General features: G+C 46.0%; 1 protein-coding gene across 1 annotated transcript; it reads right to left on the bottom strand.

Annotated features, from left to right (window-relative positions):
• Nucleotides 1-10: 10 nt before the first annotated feature.
• TAGLN2 (transgelin 2) lies at nt 11-23,610 on the bottom strand. Its single transcript, XM_087943580.1, has 5 exons — nt 23,550-23,610; nt 6,005-6,226; nt 4,874-5,048; nt 2,413-2,515; nt 11-326 (listed from the first exon to the last, which is right to left on the bottom strand). The coding sequence occupies exons 2-5, from the start codon at nt 6,182-6,184 to the stop codon at nt 185-187; spliced, it is 600 nt and encodes a 199-aa protein (XP_087799706.1). The 5' UTR covers nt 6,185-6,226; nt 23,550-23,610; the 3' UTR covers nt 11-184.
• Nucleotides 23,611-24,845: the final 1,235 nt, after the last annotated feature.

Raw genomic sequence — 24,845 nt, forward strand, 5'->3', positions numbered from 1 at the left:
ATTTTTGTTGTCATATTTAAAAAATGGCCAAAAGGAATCTGGAGGGGAAAAAAAAAAAAAAAAGGGAGAATCCCAAAGGATTGTTTCTTGGAAAAGAAACTCGGAAAGTTCTCTGGAAAAAAAGAAAAAAGAAAAAGAAAGGAAGATATTGGAGGAGGCGAAGGGGAAGGCCGGGATGGCCGCCTCAAAGGATCTGACGGGGCATCCCGTATCCCGTCATGCCCGCCTGGGAAGCCCCTCGGTTCGTCCCCATCTGCAGCCCGATGACGCTCTGTCCCTCGCGGAGTTGGTCGTCCGAGAAGGCTCGGCGGTTCTCCTGCGATTTCCTAAGCAACACAAAGGGGGGGAAATAAAAAAAGAGTCTTAACGAAGACGATGCTGGCTTAATGGTAGTTTAAGCAAGAAACCCCAAAGGGAAAGGCGGGCACCTCAAGGGACAGCAATACGGGTGGTCCTCGACTTACGACCGTTCGTTGAGTGATGGCCTGAAGTGACGACGGCACTGCAAAAAGCGATGTGTGATATTTTTCACACTTCAGCAGCCATCGCAGCATCCCGGTCACGTGATCAAAATTTGGATGCCGGGCAGCAGGTATGTACAGGTTGTCCTGGACTTACAGCCACAACGGAGCCCAACGTTTATGTTGTTAAGTGAGACGTTTGTGAAGCGAGTTTTGCCCCATTTTAAGACTTTTCTTGCCTGCGTTGTTAAGTGGATCGCTGCAGCGGATCAATTATAACACGGTTGTTGAGCGAATCTGGATCCCCCATTGATTTCGCTTGGCAAAAAGCTCACCAAGGGGGGGGAATCACGTGACATTGGGGACCCAAGCAACAGTCATAAGTATGAACCCGTTGCCAAGCGTCCTGAGATTTTGATCATGTGACCATGGGGATACTGCAACAGTCGTAAGTGAGGAAAAATGGTCGTAAGTGAGGAAGAATGAGGAAAAATAAGTCACTTTCCTTCCAGTGCTGTTCACTGTAACTTTGAACGGCCACTAAATGAACTGTTTTAACTCAAGGACTGACTGCATCTATGACAATTGAACTCTCCCGGGGAGACGGAATCACTATTCGTAAACTTCTTCCCAGCTATCTTTCAAGAAGCCCCGTCCATGGGGGAAGCCAGATTCACTTAATGACCGTACGATTCCCTTAACGACTGCAGCGATTAACGTGTGGGACAAAACTCACTCAACAACGACTCCACTGTGGTCGTAAGTCGAGGACTACCTGTGCAATTCAAGATGCTGGTTGTCACCTTTGAAGCCCTACCTGGCTCGGGGGCAGTTACATCCACCCCACTCACCAGAGAGGGGGAGGCAGGGGAGGTTGGGGTCCCCTCTCTTTAAGATGCTGTATTTCAGGGGTCTCTAACCTTGGCAACTTTAAGACCTGTGGACTTCAACTCCCAGAATTCCTCAGCCAGCAAAGCTGGCTGAGGAATTCTGGGAGTTGAAGTCCACAGGTCTTAAAGTTGCCAAGGTTGGAGACCCCTGCTCTATTTGGTGGGATCCGGAAGAAGGGCCTTCTTTGTGGTGGCTCCCTTCCCACGACATCTTTCCTGATCAGTGGTGGGATTCAAATTTTTTTTTTTTACTATCGGTTCTGTGGGCATGCCACGGCTTGGTGGGCGTGGCAGGGTGAAGGATATACTGCAAAATCCCCCTTCCCTCCCTCCCCACCCCACTAACCTGCTTTCCAGCTCCCTTCTCCTGTGCAGGGCAACCAAAGAAGACCCAGCCGATCAGCTGGGACTCAACGGGAGGCAGAGAAGAGCAGATGGGGTTGGCGGGGCCAGTCAAAGACGGCATTGGCCGGTTCTCCCAACTACTCAAAATTTACACCGCTGGTTCTCCAGAACCGGTCCGAACTGGCTGAATAGCAATAGCACTTAGACTATATACCACTTTATAGTGCTTCACAGCCCTCTCTAAGCAGTTTACAGAGCCAGCTTATTGCCCCCAACCATCTGGCTCCTCATTTTACCCACCTCGGAAGGACGGAAGGCTGAGTCAACCTGGAGCCTGGTGGGATTTGAACTGCCAAATTGCAGTCAGCCGGCGGTCAGCAGAAGCAGCTTGCAGTGCTGCACTCTAACCACTGTGCCACAGAGGCTCCTATTGAATACCACCTCTATTCCTGATTTAGGAAGACCTGGTTCTGCCAACAGGCCTGAGGGACCCTCCCCAGGGAGATGCAGCACCCACTTAATTGTGGCTGGTGTGATTGTTGTTGTCAAAAGAGTAAGGTTTGATTGGGGTGTTGATTCCGCAAGCCGCCCAGAATCATCCTGAGTGCAGTCATATCAATTTTCATAATAAAATATCATAAATACCCCAGGCAGACCCTTGTGCCCACGCTTGGCTTTCCAATCAGTACAGAAACCTGGCTGACAAGCCCACTTACTTGGGGAACCAGTTGGGGTCTCCCACGAAGAAGCCGTCGTCTTTGGAGACTGCCAAACCGCCCAGGTTCATCAGGGTCCTCTGAACGCAGGCCATGTTCTTCCCTGCAGGGTGGAAAGAGGTCGGGAAGGGTTTTCCAGCGTCGCTTCCAGTCCATTGTCCCAAAGGTGCCTTTTTTTTCCCACGAGGCAACTGGATTTTCTTTGTTTTTTTTCTTTGAAGACGTTTCATTTTTTTTATCCAAGAAGCTTCTTCAGCTCTGATTTAGATGTTGGGGAAATGGAAGGGTTTATACTCCTTGCGGACAGCTGGTCATTTGCATCCTTTTAGAGGGTTGTTGAGGCCACTTGGAGGCTTATCTGTATCCTCAGGGTCACCTGAGTGGTTTCAGCAGATCCAAGAAGGCCCCCCACCCTATTTGCACCACTCAGGTGACCCTAAGGACACAGATATAACCTCCAAGTGGCCTCAACAACCCTCTAAAAAGGATGCAAATGACCAGCTGCCTGCAAGGAATATAAATCCTTCCATTCTCCACCATCCAGTCAGAACTGAAGAAGCTTCTTGGATGAGAAGCAAAACATCTTCAAACAAGAAACAAGAAAGGTCCAGTTGTCCCCTGAAAAAACGCCTCTGGGGCAAGCACGACTGAGTCTCTACACGACTGAATCTCTACAGACTTCCAGTCCACTGGACTTCAAATCCTAGCCTCATTCTCACAATCGCTTGCATTCTGCATAAGGATTTAAAAACCCTGAACCTTTTTTTCACAAACGGCTCTTCGCACAGCTTTCCGAGAATACCAAGGACTGATCTATATATTATATAGGCAGTCCTCAACTTATGACCACAATGGTGCCCAAAATTTCTGTTGCTCAGCGAGACAGGTGAGTGTGGCTCCACGTTACAACCTTTCTCCCCACAGTCATTCACTTAACAATTGCTGCAGGAAAAGTCATAAAACGGGGCAAAAAACTCACTGAGAAACTGGTCTTGCTTAGCAATTTGGCCATTTTCGGCTCAATTATCGTGGTAAAACGAGGACTATCTATATTGGCCTCTGCCCATTCTGTCCCCAGTTCTCAGATTTTCCAGTGAAAGGAAAAAGAGAAATTTAGTATCTAGCCATTCCTTAAAAACAAAACAAGTGCACCATTTCCCCTTAAGTGTTGCAACATAAAATCCAAACAGTATTGTAGTTTTGAAAACATTCACTAAAATCAGATACCTTTTGAAAAAAAAAAAAAGGTGAGTATCAAAACATTTAATGCTACAAAAATGACTTTGGGTCAAAACTTGACAGAAAACTGCAAATAGGCCAGTTTTTAACAGACTGCCTCATCTCCCTTAAATGCCAAGAAAAAAGAAAGAAAGAAGAATTTGCAAAATAAAGATACCCTACGATAGCTCAAATAGACTTTGCATGAAACAGTGTTTCTCAACCTTCACTGCTTTAAGATGTGTGGACCCAGAAGTCCCCAGCCAGCATATTTTAATATTTCTGGACTTCCATTCCCAGAATTCCCCAGCCAGAATGCTTTTAAGATGGGTGGACTTCAACTCCCAGAATTCCCTAGCCACTGCCATGGAACAGAACTCTGCGATTCCTAGAAATGTGCACTTTTAACGGTATAAATCAACCATCAGTTTGAAATAGCTGCTCAAAGTATCACAAAGGAAGATCCACCAATGTAAATTCAACCTCTCTTTATCTGGCAGCCATTTTTTGTGTGTGTTCGGGATAACTTACAAAAACAACAACTAATTTCTGGTTTCTTTTTCTTTTTTCCTGTTTTCTGATGACTACAGAGAGTGGGACAGCGAAGCACCCTTAAAAAAAAAACCTTTTAAAACTCTTTTTAAAATTTTATCTTTTTTTAAAAAAAGCAGAGAATTCAACCTCTCATTGCCCAACTTGGGACTTATGGATAGGATAGGGTATAGAATATAGACTAATGGAGTTGGAAGGGACCTTGGAGGTCTTCTAGTCCAACCCCCTGGTTAGGCAGGATACCCTACACCACTTCAGACAAATGGTTATCCACATCTTTTTAAAAACTTCCAATGTTGGAGCGTTTACAACTTCTGGAGGCAAGTTGTTCCACTGATTCATTGTTGTCACTGTCAGGAAATTTCTCTTAAGTTCTAAGTTGCTTCTTTCCTTGGTTAGTTTCCCCCCATTGCTCCTTGTCCTGCCCTCAAGGTGCTCTGGAGAATAGCTTGACTCCCTCTTCTTTGGGGCAGCCCCTGAGATATTGGAAGACTGCTATCATGTCATCCTTAGTCCTTCTTTTCATCACACTAGACATACCCAGTTCCAGCAACCATCTTTCATATGTTTTAGCCTCCAGTCCCGTAAAAACAAAATAGTGTAAATAGCAGGTGGGTTTTCTAAGTCCAGGCAGCTTGCTGCTAGAAGCACCAATGCTTGATGGCCTCTGATCTTTCTTTTCGAAACATACCTTCCCACAAATCCACCGTTTGGAAAATGTCCGACGCCAGGATGCCGTACTTCTCGGCTGCACGTAAGAATTGAGAAATCTGCTCCATTTGTTTGAAGGCCATGGTGAAAGACTGGATCTTGGCCACGGGTCCCTGGCCCTTAGGATACAGGCTGTTGATGAGCCGGCAGAGTACCTACGGAGAACAGGAAGCACCGCACATTTAATTTCCTCATTCCCCTTGGCTGATTGTCTTAACTTCTCTGTTCAAGGGTCAAAAACCAGATAGAGTTGGTCTCCTTGAGCCAAAAAAACATGATGCATAATACTCTGGGGGTGATTTATGGCAGATTTGAGGTCTCTGCCATAAAGCTTTACAAAATGATTAGTCAAATGGTCATTTTTGTGTGTGTGTGTGTCTAAATACCAAGGAACAAGTTGCTAGTCCCTATTAGAAAAACAGGCATCTAAAAATCTCTTCTCTACCAAGTGATCAGTCAAATGGTGATTTTGTGTCTAAATGTCAAGGGAGAAGTTGCTAATCCCTATTAGAAAAGTGTGAATCTAAAAAAAACCACCTCTTTTTCTCCAGTAAATGATCAGTCAAATGGTGGTTTTGTGTCTGAATGCCAAAGAATAAGTTGCTTATTAGTGTGGCTCTAAAAATCTGCTCTGCTTTATGGCTTGCACTAATGCTTCCATAATAGTAGCCTAGCCTTTTTTTTTTTTTAAATGATTTATTTAAAAAGCCCACAAGAGAGTTTCAAACTATTTATATTTGCATCAACATCTGGAGTCTTTTCCATGCCTCTCCCCGGACTTTATATAACTAATTTAACAAGAGCTGCTAGAACTTATTTTTTAATGCAAATTCTTCCCTTTAGGCCGTACAATTTTCCCAACGTGGGTGGGTTTCATTCATGTACTTTCTTTTTCTTTTTTTGCTTTAAATCTTCCACCCTTTCGCCAACTCCATGGTGGATTTGACCAAAATACCCTCCGAAATAATTTTTCGAGAGCCAGTTCTGCTTCATCCAATACAGTGAGAGCAAGCAGAGCGAAAAGAATAGAGGCAACGTAGCAATAATAATAATAATAATAATAATAATAATAATAATAATAATAATAATAATAATAATAATAATTTCTCACCGTGCCATCTTTCAGCCATTTCTGGAAATTGTCTTTGCCCGGTTCAGGTTCCCCGATGTCTGGCCCACACTGGGCCTTGATCCATTGGATGAGAATCTGTTCCAGCTCAGGATCATACTGTCGGTCGATCTTTTGCTGAACCTCCCGACTGAGTCCATAAGCAGGGCCTCGGTTTGCCATGACGGTAAAGGTGGGTGGGCGATGGATTTCCAAAAACGTGATCTGGGGGAGAGAGAGAGAGAGGGAGACGAAGACAATCTTAGGATTAAACGATTGGATATTCCAGAATTTATTAAGGTGCAAGACAAGGTATCTCAATCGCAGCAACTTTAAGATGGGTGGATGTTAACTCCCAGAATTCCCAACCAATGCACTTTAAGATAGGTGAATTTCAACCCCCCAGAATTCCCCAGCCAGCGTGCTTTATGAGGAATGGACTTCAACTCCCAGAATTCCCCTCCAATATACTTTAAGATGTGTAGACTTCAATTCCCAGAATTCCCCAGCCAGCCTGCTTTAAGAGGAATGGATGTCAACTCCCAGAATTCCCAACCAATGCACTTTAAGATAGGTGAATTTCAACCCCCCAGAATTCCCCAGCCAGCGTGCTTTATGAGGAATGGACTTCAACTCCCAGAATTCCCCAGCCAGACTACAACTCCCTGATTTACATCCATGCTGGCTGGGGAATTCTGGGAGTCAAAGTCCACAGATCTTTAAAGCTGCCAGTTTTCGACATTCCCGGTGTAAATCCAAGGATGTCAATCAAAAGCACAGCAAAGAAAACCCAAGTGCGCGAAGTAAAAACTTGCCAGGGGACAAGTGACTCTTGATCTTTTGCTGATTTCGTGGTCAGTGGAGGAAGGAACCCGGGTGAAGAAAAAGCTGTTTTGCTTCACAAGACGCTCTGGCTCTCTCTCAATCACCTGTCCTGATGTGCTATGACGGTATCCTAAATCTTAGCACAGCAGCTGGACATCAAGGCGAATAGCTCTCTGTGCGCGCTTAGGGTCCTCCTTCTGACACCATCCAGACTGGCATCAGGAGCCAAGGGGATTAAGGGAGATGCTTCCCACCAAAGCTGGTGGAAAAAAAAAACGCGCTATGGGTCCGGATTCCTATCTCTCTGCAGGATTGGCAACACCCCAGCTTTCTTACTCAGCAGAGGCGGGTGGGGCAAACCTTCCTAGATGAGACTTGAAACCGGATCCTCTGAGTCACCTTCTGCCCCCCTGATCACAAACAGCCGATCCGGATCCAGCTGGAGAAATGAAGCTGGGCCTGTTCTCTTATCCAAGCCTTGGATCCGTTCCTCCTGGGGGGTGGGGGGTGGGGGGGTTGCGCCCACCTGCTTGCCAGCCACGAGGCCAGGAATTGGGAATACAGGTGGTCTTATGACTTAGGACCACAACGGAGCACCAAATTTCCATTGTTAAGCAAGAGGGTTGTTAAGTGAGACTTGGGCCAATTTTACAACTTTTTTTTTGGGTGGGGGGGTGGGGTTGGACAAAAAGAATATTGAGATTTTGGGACAAGTGCAGAGAAGAACAACCAAGATGATTAAAGGCCCGGAGACTAAAGCATATGAAGAATGGTTGCAGGAATTGGGTATAGTTAGTCTAAGGGGACAGGATAGCAGTCTTCCAGTATTTGGGGGACTGCCACAAAGAAGAGGAGGGGGGTCAACTTACTCTACAAAGCCCCAGAAGGGAAGACAAGGAATAGTGAATGGAAACTAATCCAGGAGAGAAGCAACCAGTGAGAACTCTTAAATCACTGGAACGGCTTCCCTTCGGAGGTTGTGGGTGCTCTCCATCACTGGAGGTTTTTAAGAAAAGACTGGACAGCCATTTGTCTGGAATGGTCTCCCCTGCTTGAGTAGGGGGTTGGACTAGAAGACCTCCAAAGGTCTCTCCCAGCTCTATTCTGACTGAATCCTGAGATTTCTCATTTGAAGTGCCCCTCTTACAAGCCGTTGGAAAAAGAGGCTCTCGGGGGCCTGGCACACCCTAATTGTCTGTGCCCTCCTTCTCTCCCCACCCCGGCAGGACAAAATGGATGCCAATGCTCAAAGTTGGGTTGCTATCAGCCTTACTTGGGGCAAATCAAGGATATTCTCCTGTGACCGGAGGGAACACCCGTTAATGGCTCCTCTCAGCCCCTCCTTCCTTCCTCAGTCCAATTCTTACATCATGAGCCTCTGTGGCTTTGTTTAAAAATTTCCTCTGTATCCAGTTCCAAATCTGATAAACGGGGAGCCAAGTTTCTCACAGGGTAGGAAAGCGGTCTAAAGGCAGAGATGCTTTGGCTAATTGTCTTTTTTTAAAAAAGGCACACAGATAATCTTTCTAACGCTCTTGGGTAGGTGAGTGGGTACAAGGTCCGAGAGACCTCTCCGTGGGTGGATTTCTCACCAGGCAGTCCCCGTGGGAATTGCAGACAGACTGGCAGCCCCTGATCAATAAGATCAGGCCGTGGGAATCTTTCCAACATTTTTCTCTGGCGTCCCCATCAAGGCACAGGTGAGGGACAGTGGGAGGGAGGCAGAAAAATCAGCTATTAGCCTTAGACAGGGACATTGGCTGGGTGGTCTTGGACCAATCACCAGGAGACAGTGAGTTCTAGTCCCACCTTAGGCATGAAAGCTGGCTGGGTGACTTTGGGCCAATCACCAGGAGACGGTGAGTTCTAGTCCCACCTTAGGCATGAAAGTTGGTTGGGGGACTTTGGGCCAATCACCAGGAGACGGTGAGTTCTAGTCCCACCTTAGGCATGAATGCCAGCTGGATGACTTTGGCCCAGTCCCTCTCTCAGCCCAATCCACCTCACAGGGTTGTTGTCAGAAAAATAGGAAGAGGGTGATTGGCCCAAAGTCACCCAGCCAATGTCCCTGTCTAAGGCTAACAGCTGATTTTTCTGCCTCCCTCCCACTGTCCCTCACCTGGGCCTTGATGGGGGACGCCAGAGAAAAATGTTGGAAAGATTCCCACGGCCTGATCTTATTGATCAGGGGCTGCCAGTCTGTCTGCAACTCCCACGGGGACTGTCTGGTGAGAAATCCACCCACGGAGAGGTATCTCGGACCTTGTACCCACTCACCTTACTCAAGAGCGTTAGAAAGATAGGTAGTTGTGTATGTTCATAGCCTTGCCATTATTTGTCAAAAATAATAAAGGCAGGATACAAACAAGCAAACAAGTTAATAATATCAAGTTTATCTGCAAGGACACACTATCCTTTAGACAAATGTGTCTCAAACTTTCAACTGGGTGGATTTCATGTCCCGGAATTGGGGGGGAAATATATATATATATATTTTAAAAAGAATCCCTTCAAGCAAGCAACTTGTAGGGGGGAGAAAAGAGGAGAGAGCCACACAAAAGTTTTGCATTAAAGGGAAACGGAAATATTGAAGGGACACAGAGAAAGGCTAACTCCTCTGGCCAAGATGCACAGTGGGCTTTTAAAAACTTTTTAAAATGCAGGTCGGTTCCCACAGCCATGCCAACTTTCCAGCGCCCCCTCCTCAGGGGCCTCCCCAGACCCCCCCCCCCCCGCTGGCATCCATTGTCCCTTCCTCAGACAACACTACGGTCTTTGTTTCTGGCCCAAACCAGAAGAGGCCCCTTCTTTCTGCTCTTGCAAAAGAGGCCCGGCTTAAAGCACCATTTTTGTGCCCTGGGCTGATTTGTCCTTTTGATATCCTGAAAAATAACTCTTCCCCCCCACCCCCTCCTTCAAACTGAGATCAAACCAGGCAACGGCTGAATGATGAGAATCAATTATAATTATGAATTAATTATACGCGGTATCGTAGGGCTGGAAGAAACCTCAGAGATCCTCTAGACCAGGGGTGTCCAACCTTGGCAACTTTAAGACTTGCGGACTTCAACTCCCAGAATTCCTCAGCCTTATACCATCCTGATCAAACGGTTCTACAGTCTATTTTTGAAAAACCTCCAGTGATGGAGCACCCACAAACTCTGGAGGCAAGTTGTTCCCCTGGTTATTTATTTATTTATTTGTCAAGCAAGTATTAGATAACAGGTATAAGCACGGTTATGAACACACGAGACGGATACGACTAAAAAAGAATCAATAGGACAGGGACGGTAGGCACGTTGGTGCGCTTATGCACGCTCCCTACAGGCCTCTTAGGAAAGGGGTGAGGTCAATAGTAGACAGTCTAAAGTTTTGGGGGTTTGGGGAAGAAACCACCGAGTTTCTCTGTGTCATTCTCCCTGTCAGAAGATTTCTCCTTAATTCTAGGTTGGATCTTCCCTTGATAAGCTTCCATCCGTTGCTTCTTGTCTTACTCTCTAGTGCTTTGGAGAATAGGTCGAACCCCTCTTCTTTGGGGCAGCCCCTCAACTCCCAGAAGACGGTTATCATGTTACCCCTCCCTCATCCTTCTCTTAGCTCCATCAATTTGTTCATCGTGCAATTTAGCCTCCAGACCCTTAAATCACCTTTGTTGCTCTTCCGTGCACTCTTTCTAGAGCAAAGGGTTCTTCCAACTTGGCAAGTTTAAGACTTGTGGACTTCAACTCCCAGAATTCCTGAGCTAACGTGACTGGAAGAGGAATTCTGGCAGTTGAACTCCACAAGTCTTAAAGCCATCAAGTTTGAAGACCCCTGTTTTCTAGAGTCTCCTCTTCTTCTTTTTGTCTCGTGGTGACCCAAACTGGGTGTGCAATTATTCCAAGTGTAGCCACATCAGCGTAGTGTAAAAGTGGCACTAACGCTCCATGCGATCTTGATTCTGTCCCTCTGTTGATGCAGCCTGGAATTGCATTGGCTCATACTCCAGTGGTTGTTGGCCTAACTAGGACACGTTTTCTGGAGCTTTTCCTGATCAAAATAGCAACATTTCCAATCCCAAGTCCTGAAAAGGGGGTATGTACATTCTCACATCCAGATGGGAAGTCCCAGAATCCCTAGCAAGTTGGCTGGTCGAAATGGGCTGCAACCCGAGGTGCCGTTCAGCCAGTTCTGACAGGTTCTGGAGAACTGATAGCTGAAATTTTGAGTAGTTTGGAGAACTGGCCAATCCCGCCTCTGACTGGCCCCGCCCCCATATCTATTCTCCGCCTCCCGAGTCCCAGCTGATTGGCTGGGTCTTCTTTGGTTGCCCAGCAAAGGAGAACAGAGCTGGAAAGCAGGTTAGTGGGGTGGGGAGGGAATGGGGATTTCGCAGTATCCTTCCCTTGTCACGCCCACCAAGCCACGCCCACAGAACCAGTAGTAAAAAATTTTTTGAATCCCACCACTGGCTGCAACTCCCAGAATCCCCTTGTGTGTTGGATAGGCCAACTGGGTTTGCACGTTCAGGTTACTTCAAAGGGGAAAAGAAGGCCAGCAAATACTATCCAAGTCCTATAAAGCTATGATTTGCTTAATGATGGTTTAATGAACAAGATCCAGTGGCCAACATGCTTTAACCAAATCAGGGGAAGACTTAGCAAGCACATTTACCCAGCAGACTAAGTTTTATTATTATTATTATTATTATTATTATTATTATTATTATTATTATTATTATTATTATTATTATTATTATTATTATTATTATTATTATTATTATTAATGTTGGCTTAGTGGGCCGTGTAAACCCAGAACGTGGCTGAGTTTTGTGGCCAGTTTCATTGGGCCACCACAATCAAGGTGGGAAAAGAAAACAGAACAAGCCACGTTGCGCGCTGAAGGAACAAGATGGCTTCAAGATCTGATTCTGCAACGAGAGGAAAATGTAGCGAACAGACCCAAGTCGGTGCAAAGGAAGTTAGAAGGAGAAAATTGACAGTTTCCTGGAAGGAGGAAGAAGAATGAGAAAGGGGTGATTTTGGGGGTTGCAAAGTTGCAATATTGTCCCCATCCAACTACAGATAGTCCTCAACTTAAAGACAATTCATTCAAAGATAGAGCGGCACTGGGAAATGTGACTTAGGAGTGTTTTTCACACTTACAACTGTTGCAGGCATCCCCGTGGTCACGTGATCAACATCCAGGTGCTTGGCAAGTGACTCGCATTTATGATGGTCTCAGTATGCCAAGGTGACACGATCCCTCCCCCTCCCCCTTATTTTTGCAATCAAAGTCAGTGGGTTTACTTAACAACATTATCAACTGCACGGATTCACTTAACGAGGCTGTCAAGAAAAGGCCGTAGAATCGGGCAAAACTCGCTGGGCAAATGCCTCACACTTAACAACAATTGAAATTTGGGAGCTCGATCGTGGCCATAAACCGAGGACTACCTGTAGCCCAGCAAGAAAAGCCTCTGCAACGGAGGGAGATTCAGTCCCGGAGCAACACAACAAGAAGGACATTACCAAAAAAAAAAAGAGAGAGAAAAAAAAGAGGAATATGGCCAGAAGCAGAACTTAAGATATGAAACAGGAAACTAAGAATTATGAGCAAAGTGGAGACCGGAGAGGGAGGGGAGGAGGAACTCAACCAGAAATGGAGCAGTGTGCAAAACAGGATGTGTGTGTGTATGTAGCCCGGGAGGTGAGAGATCACAACTGGTAGCTGAAAAGCAACCCACAGACTTGCTCCTGTTCCCCCCGCCCCATCGTTGACAAACGTAAGCCAAGCCTCCAAATACAGTTGCAGTATACCTGTCTTTGACAGCACTCCTCTGCAGCCCAACAAGACAAACACGGACTCCAGAGGGGAATTAGGACTGCAGAAAGAACAATGGCTACCAACCTGCCTTCCATCGAGGACCTGTACGTTGCAGGAGTCAAAAAGAGGGCTGGGAAAATATCTACAGACCCCTCACATCCCGGACATAAACTGTTTCAACTCCCACCCTCAAAACGACGCTATACAGCACTGCACACCAGAACAACTAAACACAAGGACAGTTTTTCCCCCCAACGCCATCACTCTGCTAAACAAATAATTCCCTCAACACTGTCCAACTATTTACAAAGTCTGCACTACTATTACTATTAATCTTCTCATCACTCCTTATCGCCCATCCCCTCCCACTTGTGACTGTATGACTGTAACTTTGTCGCTTGTATCCTTACAGTTTATATTGACTGTTTCCTAGTACGATTTGACTTCTTATTGTACCTTATGACTATCATTAAGTGTCGTACCTGATGATTCTTGACTCTTGACGAATGTCTCTTTTCTTTTATGTACACAGAGAGCATTTGCACCAAAGACAAATTCCTTGTGTGTCCAATCACACTTTGCCCATAAAGAATTCTATTCTATTCTATTCTATTCTATTCTATTCTATTCTATTCTATTCTATTCTATTCTACAGTATATTCCATTCCATTCCATCCCATCCCATTGTGTTAAACTCTGCTTTGGTTTTGAATTGGCCTGTGGTTTGAAAAAAACAAAAAGACCAGATTTTAGGGGCTTTAGCAGGGTGCAACCCAAACCAGAGCTTTTCTGGAGAAACCTTGATTTGCATAAATCTGGAAGGGAAAAAAAATAAATCTCTTTTTCTCCCAGGCAGAGAAACTTCAACCACATTATGGCTGTTATGCAAAATAGACGTTTGGCAGTTCTTGGCTGGTGCTTTGGCATCGGGCCGAAGTTTGGAAATCACCTGGAACTAATCCACCCTCTTGTGTTTGGCTTCTGCGTGGAAGCAGCCCTTCTGTGTTTTTTTTTTTTTTTTTTTTGGGGGGAAATCTCTCTGCGAATGTTTACTAGTCTTCTCAAAGCCAAGGAGGCTCAGAAACCAGGAAAGTGCCTTAAAAAGTGCCATCCTGCTGGTAGAACTCTGCATTTTTGAGAATGAAAATATAGGTAGTCCTCGAATTATGACCACTGTTGCAACTTGAATGTCCATTGCTAAGCAACAACACTTAGCACTCAATGCCACTCTATAAAGCCTCAGTAAAACCACAGCTTAGAGTACTGCATCCAATTTTGGACACCACACTATGAAAAAGGATGCTGAGACTCTGGAAAGAGTGCAGGGAAGAGAAATCAAGACGATGAGGGGACTGGAGGTTAAAACATATGAAGAACCGTTACAGGAACATGGCTAGTCTAGGGAAGAGAAGGACCAGGGGAGACAGGATAGCATCTTCCAATATTTGAGGGGCTGCTCCAGAGAGGAGAAAGGGGGTCAAGCTATTCTCCAAAGCACCCGAAGGCCAGACAAGGAAGAATGGATGGAAACTGAACAAGGAGAGATTCAACCTGGAAATAAAGATAAATTTTCTGACAGGGAGGACAATCAACCAACGGAACAGAAGTTGCCTTTGGAAATTGTCAGAGCTTCATCCCTGGAAGCTTTCAAGAAGAGACTGGATTGCCATCTGTCAGAAATGGTGTAGTGTCTGCTTGGGCTGGGGTGGTGGTGGTGGACTAGATGACCTAACAAGGTCCTTTACAACTCTGTTATTTCTACAGTGTGTGGCAGCAGCCAAAAAAGCCAACGCAGTCCTAAATTGCATCAACAAGAGGGATACAATCAAGATCAAGTGAGGTACTTAGTGCCACTCTATAAATCCTTAGTAAGACCACACCTAGAATACTGCATCCATTTTTGGTCACCACACTATAAAAAGGATGTTTAGACTCTAGAAAGAATGCAGAGAAGAGCAACCAGGATGATTAGGGGACTGGATGCTAAAACATATGAAGAACGGTTGCAGCAACTGGGCCTGGCTGGTCCAGGGAAGAGAAGGACCAGGGGAGACAGGAGAGCAGTCTTCCAATATTTGAGGGGCTGCCACAGAGCATCTGAATTTTGACCACATCATCCTACAAAGGTTGAACTGAAAAATCAGTTGTAAATCCCATTTCTCAGTGCCTTTGAAACTTTGAACGATCACTAAACGAGCTGTTGTAAATTGAGGACTCCATGTACATGGTTGTACTGAATTAAGGAGATTTCCCGGTGCTAATCAATCAGGGTCCGCTAATCCCATCCCAGTTGGCTTTCCCCCCAAAAAACACTGCAACCAGGATCCAGGGCTTAGCCAACCGAGTTAAATTCAAGCAAGCTCCAGGAAGGAAGGAAAGGAAGTTTGAATCTGCAGAAAGTTTAAAAGATTCTCATTCAGGGCGTGGCAGGCCATTTATAATTGAAGAAAAACACACCAAGTGCAGCATTGCACTTGAGGCTTTGGGTAGCTATTAGCAAGGTGACCTCAGAAGGTTCAAAATGTGGCATTATGCGGGGGGAGGGGGAGAAGGAGCTGACGTTGGTTAACACCCCAAAACCACACCACTGGCACAGGAAGGAGTGGAGTAGAGAGATGTGGAAGTCAGAAGCCGCAATGGTTGGCGAGAAACTTCCTGAGTTTTTTAAAAAAATATACAAAGTCTTGTTGTAGCAACAGGATTTTTATTTATTTTTCCGCAGAGTTTTCGGGATGCTCAACGGTCCGAGTCCAGCCACCGATTTCCGTTTCGCTAGCCAGAGAGATGCATTGGGGGGAAGTTCAGAGGCAGGGCACAAGTTGCAAATAACATTTTTCCATTGGCTTGCTTGCCCACCCCCCACCCCCCCATAATTGCAGGTAGACTGTGCCTAAGCTGGGAGGTTCCATCGCCAAAGAGCTTCAGCGAAACCTAACTTTAGAAGGAAGCTTATTTTAATCCAGCCGCAGTTTTTGACCTACCTAGGAACTTCTGTTGTGGCCAATGGTGATCGCGTGTGACTTTAGGGTACCGCAATTTGGGGACGCAAGATGAAAAAAGAAATTCAAATGCAAAATTTGGGGATGCAAAAAACACCCCCCAAAACTGGGAATGCTGCAATGGTCAGAAATTCTGAGGACCTATTTATTTTATCAATCGCTAGATGGAAAAATAGGAAAATGAAATATATTACAATATAAATATAATACAATAGTAAATATAATACAATAGTAATGATATGTTATAATTGATTATTATGGAACGAATTATAATACGAATCAGAACTGGTAAAAACTGAGATTTGCTATAAAAGGATAATGTGAACCTGCAATTAAAGTCTGATGATGATGATGTAATAATATAACATGACATGAAAAGTTGATTAATATAACTTCAATATAAATTTAAATTTAAGAGGGAAAGACTATAGATATTGTGCACAGGACGTATGTACCAACCGACACATTGTACAATTGAAAGAAGGTTTTAATTGTTGTTTTATGTTTATGTTTGTTGTCAAAAAATAAATGTTTACCCCAAAAAAAAAAGAAAGAAAAAAATGTGAGGACCTGTCGAAGTCCCCTCTTTAAGTGCTGTTGTCACTTTGAATGTTTGATGAATGGTTGGTCATAAATTGAGGGCTACCTGTATTCTACCTGTATAATTTCCATCTCTAGTTTGCTTCTGCTGGGTCACAGGAAGGAAGCTACAGGTAATCCTTGACTTACAACCGTTTGTTTAGTGACTGTTCCAAAGTTTCAACGGCCCCGAAAAAGAAACGACATGACCCTTTTTCACACTTACGACCACTGTAGCATCCCCCTCGGCCACACAATCAAAATTCAGAGGGGCCAGATCCACTTAACGACCGTGTGACTAAACCCTTTCAGCTTTTAACAAACGGGGCAGGAAATGGGGCAAAACTCACTTAACCACCCGTCTGGCTTAGCAGTTGGAAATTTTGGGCTCAGCTGCGGTTCTAAGCCAAGGACTGCCAGCCCTTGGGGCTTTTAACCCATTCGTGAAAGCACAGAAGGCGGTGAGAATGAAGGCAGCAGCCTACCTGGGGGCAGATTGGGAGAACAAAACAGAGCAGCAAACAAGGCTTGACGCAAAGGGGAACTACCTTGCCTGCCTCACCCTTTCTGTCCCTTCTGCCAGCAGAGCTGAGTTGGCTGACACCCACCCACCCACCCACACACACACACACACAAACTCAGAACAAAAATTCCCACCTTGCCACAGATAAGGAAGCAGGAAGGATTAAAGCCACACCCAGTTTTTCTCAGCCTCGCAGCTCAAAGATTTAAAAGAAAGGTCAGGATTGACTGATTAGTGTGTGTGTGTGTGTGTGTGTGTGTGTGTGTGTGTGTGTGTGTGTAAAATAAACCCTCCCATGCCTGAAAGGAGAGAGACAAAGCTAGCAACCCTGCCTCCTTCTCCAACTCTTCCCCCCCAAAACCAATTTCTGTTCTTTGATTTTCCTTTTCTGATCATCTTTCGGCCAATTTTTCCAAACCTCAGCCGCCTTAAGATGGGTGGACTTCAACTCCCAGAATTCCCCATCCCCAGGGACAGTGCAACTGCCATAAATAAACGTAGTCCTCGACTTATGCCAGTTCATTTAGTGACCATTCAAAGTTAACAACGGCGCCGGAAAGGTGACTTATCGGCGTTTTTCACAGTTAACGACCGTTCTAGCATCCCCATGATCACGTGGTTGAAATTCGGACGCTTGGACGCTGGTTCATACTTACGATGGTTGCATCGTCCCCGGAGGTCACGTGATCCCCTTTTGTGACCTTCTCAAAAGGTTTCCGATTCACTTAACAACCGGATTGCTAACTTTAACCCCTTGCAGTGATTCACCGCAGCAAGAATTCAGTATCAACTGCCAGTGATTCCTTTAACAACGGCAGCGTGAAAGGTCGTAAAACGGGGGCAAAACCCCCTTATAGCAAATGTCTTGCTCAGCGACAGAAATGTTGGCCTCCACTGTGGTTGTAAGGCGAGGAGTGCCTATAACATGTCAGTTGCCAAGTGTCCCAAATTTTGATAACGTGACTCGGGGGGATGTTACCACACTTGTTAAATGCAATGTCAGGGGTTTTCAGTGCAATGTATTTCTGGAAATACCGGAAGTGACGAAACGGGCCCATTTTTCGTCCTACAAGGGCTGCAGAAGCTTCCCTCAAGCCTCTGGGAGGCCGAAAAAGGCCCGAAAATCACCTGGGAGGCGCGTATATGCGTGATGCAAGGAAGGGGGCAGCGGGAGGGGAGGGGAAGATGGCATGTGTATGTTCAAGGGGTGTGGGGGAGCCCCGCGCGCATGGCCTTCTGGGTGCTGGCACACGAGTACGTGAGCGTGCATGCAATTTTTGACACAGAAGCCCCAAAAAGGTTAGCCACCCCTGGTATAGAATGTGAAGGAGGTGTGTTTGTGTTTATTTTCATAGTCATAATGTGCACTGAAGATTGTATGAGGCAATAAAATAAAGGGTGAAAAACCCGTCATAAATCCCCTTTTTTTCCAGTGCCGTTGTAACTTCAGTCACTAAACGAACCATCCCTCATGGTCACACATACCTGTACTTTTCTGTCTACCTGTACTTTTTCTGTCTACTTGTACTTTTCTAGTTGTACAGTTCAGGTAGAGAGCAACTGTTTTATTATACGCTTAGGAAGACACACACACACACACACAAAAGCCCATTGGCCTTAGAAAGTTGATCTTGTTTATCTTTGAAATGTTGATTCAGCCACCACCACCCTACCCTCCTAACCACAACGATGCAGAAATGCAGAAGGCAAACAGAAAGTGCCGTCACACCTATTGTGGGTCAACACAACAACAACAAAAAAAATCAGTTCAGGATTTCTGGGTCCGATGTCAAAAGCAGAATGAGAATATTGGCCCAGATCTCTTTTCGAAGAGAGATGCCTCTTGCAAACGTGACTTAGAAAGGAATTTAACAGACTCACAGAATAACGGAGTCAGAAGGGACCTTGGAGGTCTTCTAGTCCAACCCGCTGCTCAAGCAGGAAACAACCATTTCAGACCAATGGTGTCCAGTCTCTTCTTAAAAATCCATTGGTTGATGCAGTCCGGGTCGCCCTGGACTTACGACCACATTCGAGACTGCAATTCTGTTATTAAGTGAGACACAGATCAAATGCCTTTGGCCCCCTTTCAACGGCCTTTCTTGCCGCCGTTGCTAAGTGAGTCACCGCGGTTTTTAAGTTAGTAACCCGGTTGTTAAATGCATCTGGCTTCCCCATTGATTTTGCTGGTCCCCAGGAGGTCACAAAAAGGGGCATGGGGTGACCCCGGGACATTGCCACCGTCATAAATACGAGCCAGTTGCCAAGCCTCTGTTGATCACATGACCCCAGGGATCTGCAACGGTGATAAAGTGTGGAAAAACCGTCGTAAGTCACTTTTTCCAATGCCGTTGTAACTTCGGTCGCTAAATGAACCATCATAAATCGAGGACTGCCTATACAGAATAGCAGCCTGAATCCTGCAGGAATATTTCTACAGATCCTGACCTCTTCTGTTTTGGCAAGAAAGCTTGAGGGTCAGCTATCCCTTTTAAATTTCGCATAATGCCCTTTGCTGATGTAGTTTTGCTCCAGGGCATTGTGGGAATTCAAGCTTGCCTTCAGAAGTTGTGGGAGCTTCATCCCTGGAGGCTTTCAAGAAGAGATTGGGCTGCCCTCTGTCAGAAATGGTGTAGGGTCTCCCGCTTGGGCAGGGGGTTGGACTAGATGACCTACAAGGTCCCTTCCAACTCTGATTACCTGTTATCTGTTAACATGGGCGTGGGGCTCTTTAACAAAAGCCCAACTCTGCATGGCTGACATGGCCGTAATTATAAAAAGGGGAGGGGAGGAATCCCAGCCGCAGCACAGCCCAAACCATGTGCGTTTGTTCAGTAAGCCACAATTAAACAAATCACAGTTTGGCTACAGTTTGAAAATGCAGCGGCCGAATTCCCCCCTCTTACAAACCGAGGTGGTTTTTAACCACCCTGCGCAGGGAAGGAGGGGGGGGGGAAAATTCCTTCATTTCGGTTTCATATTATTTTCTTGAAAGTTTGCACAATACCAGGCAGATATTTATTTAAATTAACTTCGGGCTTTATTGGAGCCTCTTCTCTCGGTTGGAAGGACTCCGATCCCAGGAATTGCATGTCAGCAAAAATTGTGTTTTTTTGTGCCTTTCTCGAGGTCGAAAGTTTTATTATTTTGCTCTCAAGCTGTAGCGAGGAAGGAATTCCATTTTTTTTTTGCATCCAAAAAAAACAATAAAAAAATGACAAGGGCCTCCAAGAGATAAGTAAGTATATTACCGGCACGGTTTCTAATACAGCTAGACTTGCAAGAGTTCGTTTAGTGACCGTTCCAAGTTATGACAGCACTGAAAAATGTGACTTATGGCCATTTTTCACCGTTTCAAACTTTGTAACGTCCCCAAGATCAGATGGTGGGCAGCTGGTTTCATATTTATGACTTGTTGCTGTATCCCAAGGTTACATGATCCCCATTTGTGACCAGATTCACTTAACAACCGGGTTACTAACTTAACAACTGCAGTGACTCACTTCACGGTAAGAAAGTCGTAAAACGGGGCACTTAACAAAGGTCTCGCTTAGCGACAAGCTTTCGAGAAGAGACTGGACTGCCCTCTGTCAGAAAGGGTGTTGGGTCTCCTGCTTGGGCAGGGGGTTGGACTAGATGACCTACAAGTCCCTTCCAACTCTCACTTAACAGAAATCTGTCTCAACTTAACAAATATCTCGCTTAACAACAGAAATTTGAGGCTCAAATTTTTGGTCATAAGCCGAGGAGTACTTGCAGACCGCAAGGAGGTCTGAATTAGCTCCCTCTTCTGTTTCCTGAAAATTAAAAGTTGAAAAGATTGGAACGTTGATTAAATTCTCAATCTGCATTTCTCCTGCTGAGGATTCCTTTAAAAAGGGGGGGAAATTCAGCCTAAATAATTTAAAAATTTGGTATTGGAGCCTTATCAGATACTCTCTCTTGCAGCCTCTTAAATGCTTCAGGTTTATGCATATACAGGCAGTCCTCAACTTACGACTGAAACCCTAATTTCCATTGCTAAGCGAAGTAGTTGTTAAGTGAGGCCTGCCTGGTTTTACAACCCTTTTTTGCCAAGGTTGTTAAGTCCATCACACACTTAAGCATTGTCCTATTGCGCCAAAAAATAAAAGCATACAAGCTTTCTTTGTCAGTCATATTAGGTGGCAAATACAGCTCCAGCCATGGAACTCCCCGCCACAAGATGGCAATTTTGGACAGCTTCAAAAGGCTTGCATGTAGCATGCCTGCTCCCTTCAAAACAGCCACTTAGGAGAAACTGGATGCAGAAATTGAGAACTTGCAGCATGGAAAGGAAGGTTTGCCCTTAGCAGACCCCTTGTCAAAATAATAAAAGGGATAATAAAATTGAAACTCTGCTCTGTTGGTTTACCCGTTAACTATCTTTTCTCATATTTAATAGATAGGGGACAGGTTAAATTGGTGAGAAGTTTATAAAAAGTAGGCCTGCTTTGCAACGAGTGGGGTGGAGAACTATTACTGCAATATATTTATCAGTCTAGTGGGGGGACAATATATGTGTTTTTGTCTCTCGTCTTTTATAATGCGCTTTTTCAATGTTTGGTTCTGCTTTTGCAAAGTTTCCTTTTTGTATTTGAACTTTCTAAAATAAATTATTGGGGGGGGGGGAGAACAATATAACAGGTGCATCTCCACTGTCTCAGCTTCTAAGGTTACGACAACCCTTGCGGGGCAGACGGCACCCTCCCCAAGCGTAGCTGACCCCCCCCACCAGCCAGCCAGCAGGGTGTTGCCCCCAATGAATGAGGCACCGGCAGCCAGAGACAATCCCAGCCTCCTCCTTCCACCACCCTTGTTTCTCGACCCGTAGAGACAAGCCAGGGTGCAAATCGGTTGGGTCAGCTTTTCCTTCCACCCCCCCACGAGCAAGTTTACACAGAAACCTGGTTTCGTCATTCCCCACATTCCAGACTCTGCCAGAGATCAGCCGAGGACGAGCGTCGGTGGAAAGAGCCAGAATTATTACAGGGGGAGAAAAACTGCCCTGGGAAAGTGTCCAAATTGTCTACTTGCCAGAAGTGTCCAGTGGCAGCAGCCTTCACAGGCCGGGCTTTGGGGGCCCATAAATAAAGAGAGAAATTACTCCGTTCTCACCCTTTTCCAGCATCCAAGCAAAACCGCATTCTCCTTACTCTCGTTTCCTGGTTTATGGAGCTGTTTCTAAGCCTCAGATCGCTAAATTCCCCCTGTAGCTTTGCAAACTACTTTCGTCTTACAAACTGTAGCTTTGCAAACTACTTTCTTCTTACAAACTGTAGCTTTGCAAACTACTTTCTTCTTACAAACTGTAGCTTTGCAAACTATTTTCGGTAGCTTTGCAAACCACTTTCTGTAGCTTTGCAAACTATTTTCGGTAGCTTTGCAAACTTTTTTCTTCTTACAAACAACAGTGTGCCACTTTTAAAGGCCTGTGGACTTCCAACTCCCAGAATTCCCCCAGCCGGCTTGGCTTGACCATCTGGGGAATTCTTGGAGTTGAAGTCCACAGGTCTTCAAGTTGCCAAGGTTGGACACCCCTGTTCTATCTTATGCCCGGTCTGTAAGGCCAACTGACCAGCAAATACAGAGGATAGGGATGATGAAGCATTATTCCTATTTTTTAAAAATTAATTATACTCCTGAGGGCCTTTGAAGAAGCGTGCTAACTGATTTAGGCTGATGGCGGTGAGGAGGTTGGTAGCTGTACGTCTGTTCACCAATCACAAGGCCAGAGGCAGGGAAAAGGCTGGGAGTAATGCACATCTGGGCGGGGAATTGAGAGATCCTAGCCATTCACCCCCAAAGGCAAGGGATTCTTGAAAAGACAGCTGACCACCATTGAAGAGGCAGGTAGCAGTTTCAGAAGAAAAGCTGGGTTTTTCACTCAATCATAGCTTGTTGGGCAACCCTTTAAGTGCAGAAACCAACATTGCCTGGACGTTGCGCCAGATGTTAAATCAGCCATAACAGTTGGGGTGCAAAGGTTGGGGTGTGTGTCAAAGGGGGGGGGGGCCGGGGGGGGGGGGGGGGGGGGGCATCCAGACAGCCACCAGAGGCCGCCAAAACCGTATCTTTATGCGGGCCACCTAGTGGCTGTCAGGAGAATCGCAGCCCAGCTCTTATGGCTAACTTCTAAACCGGCTTTTCTTTGCCAACGAGACGCAGAAGATCTTGGCAAAAAGGGGATCAAGACCTTCCCCAAAAAGCTCAGGACTACAAATATCATCATCCCTTTTAGCGGCAACATGGGAGTTTCGGTCCCAAGACAGAAGGCAACGCTCCAAAAGCAAACAGAAATGGGAGAGAAAGAGAAAAGGAAAGAGAGAGAGAGAGAGCGGGGGAAGGAAGGAAAGAGAAAGAAAGAAAGAAAAAGAAAGAGAAAGAAAGAAAGAAAGAAAGAGAAAGAAAGAGAAAGAAAGAAAGAAAGAAAGAAAGAGAAAGAAAAAAAGAAAAGAAAGAAAGAAAGAAAGAAAGAAAGAAAGAAAGAAAGAAAGAAAGAAAGAAAGAGAAAGGAAGGCGGAAGGGTGGGGGAAGAGAAGAAAGGACGGGACATCGAGCGAGGCGGAGAAGGGCGTGGGAACCCTGGAGGCCATCCACGCGGCCAGCCCAGACGCGGAGGTTTTGCAAAGCCACGTGCGAAAAGGAGAATGCTCACCGCTCCACGTGGAAGAGAAGGAGAAAAACAACCCCCACAGGCGTGGGCTTTTTCCAGAGGGGTCCCCCCCTACCCCAAGATCACCTGGGGGTCCCCCTTTCTCCCCTGCCTCTCTCTCCCCCTCCCCCCCCAACGACTTACCTTCCTCCGCGTAGAGTGGCTGCGAGCGCCGCCGGATGAAGCAAAGCCGCGCCTTACTCTCGCCTCCCACGCCCGGCCGCTGGCTTTTAAGGCTGATGTCAGCGCTCCGCCGAGGGGTGGCGGCGACGCCTCCCCCGGGGGCAGGAAAAAGGAAAAAAAAAAGAAAGAAAGAAAAAAAAAAGAGAGAGAGAAAAAAAGAAGAAGAGAAACTCAAGGGGAAGAACTGGGAGAGGCTTTAAAGGCGCAAAGAGCCAATTCGGAGTCGATCTTGAGTAGCGCCAGCAACTCCGGTCCGTGGAGGGAAAGCCTCTAAGAGCTTACTCCGGAGTAAGCAGCAGGAGAGGGCGCTTGTTCTCGAGGATTTGAACCGGGGCTCCCCCGGTTCCTGAGTTAAAGGGAGGAGTACCCAAAAGGACACCCCTTTTGTCTCAAATAGTATTGGGTTCCCTGTCTGGAGAAGGGGGTTGGACTAGAAGACCTCCAAGATCCCTGTTCTTTGGTTAAAAGCTCCCGAAATGGCTGAACTATAATTCCCAGCATCCCTCACGGTGTGGGGGGCTGATTCCTAGGGAGTTGGGACAAGGTATAGGTCAACTACATCTGGAAGGGGGGGCATTGACACCCCCCAAGACTCAACATAACTGCTTTGGCCCCCTCCTGTTTTCTCTGGCCGACTCCTCCCCCCTCTCAATCTTCTAGTCCATAAAGTGGCACAATTCGGCTCCAATACCTGGGATTCCGTTTTGTAGCCTGAAGTTATGCAACCACCGTGATGATAGAAGATAAAACTGAGTTGGTAAGTGAGAGAGTTGGAAGGGACCTTGCAGGTCATCTAGTCCAACCCTCCCCGCCCAAGCAGGAGACCCTACACCATTTCTGACAGAGGGCAGTCCGGTTTTTCCTCGAAAGCCTGTCGCTAAGCGAGACATTTGTTAAGTGCCCTATTTTACGACATTCTTACCACAGGGAAACCCTCGATGTGGCTCGACTCTCCGGCCACGGATCAGGTCAATTCCACCATCAGGCATTTGCCCAGAATGGTTACGGAGTCTGCTGCTTGAACAGTGTGGGGGTTGGACTAGAAGACCTCCAAGGTCCCTTCCAGCCCTATTGAGCCCCAACGTTTTGGTGGCTCCGCGAGTTAATGTGTTTTGCCCCATTTTATAGAACTTTACTTGCCACTGTTGTTAAGTGAATCGCTCTTGTTAACTTAGTAGCAGGGTTGTAATATGACTTTGGCTTCCCCACTGACTTTGCTTGTTAGAAGGGGAATCACACCACCACGGGACACTGCAA

This window comes from Notechis scutatus, chromosome 14 (genome assembly GCF_049901735.1).
Source record: "Notechis scutatus isolate UNSWTSFEM ecotype Mainland chromosome 14, rNotScu1.2, whole genome shotgun sequence".
In the NCBI taxonomy this organism is placed as follows: domain Eukaryota; kingdom Metazoa; phylum Chordata; class Lepidosauria; order Squamata; family Elapidae; genus Notechis; species Notechis scutatus.

Excerpts from the sequence above, each read along its gene's own strand:
- TAGLN2 (XM_087943580.1), bottom strand. The coding sequence starts at position 6,184 with ATGGCAAACCGAGGCCCTGCTTATGGACTCAGTCGGGAGGTTCAGCAA. Across the intron at positions 5,049-6,004 it reads AATGGCTGAAAGATGGCACG|GTACTCTGCCGGCTCATCAA; the intron begins GTGAGAAATTAT and ends TGTTCTCCGTAG. Across the intron at positions 2,516-4,873 it reads AACGGTGGATTTGTGGGAAG|GGAAGAACATGGCCTGCGTT; the intron begins GTATGTTTCGAA and ends TCCACCCTGCAG.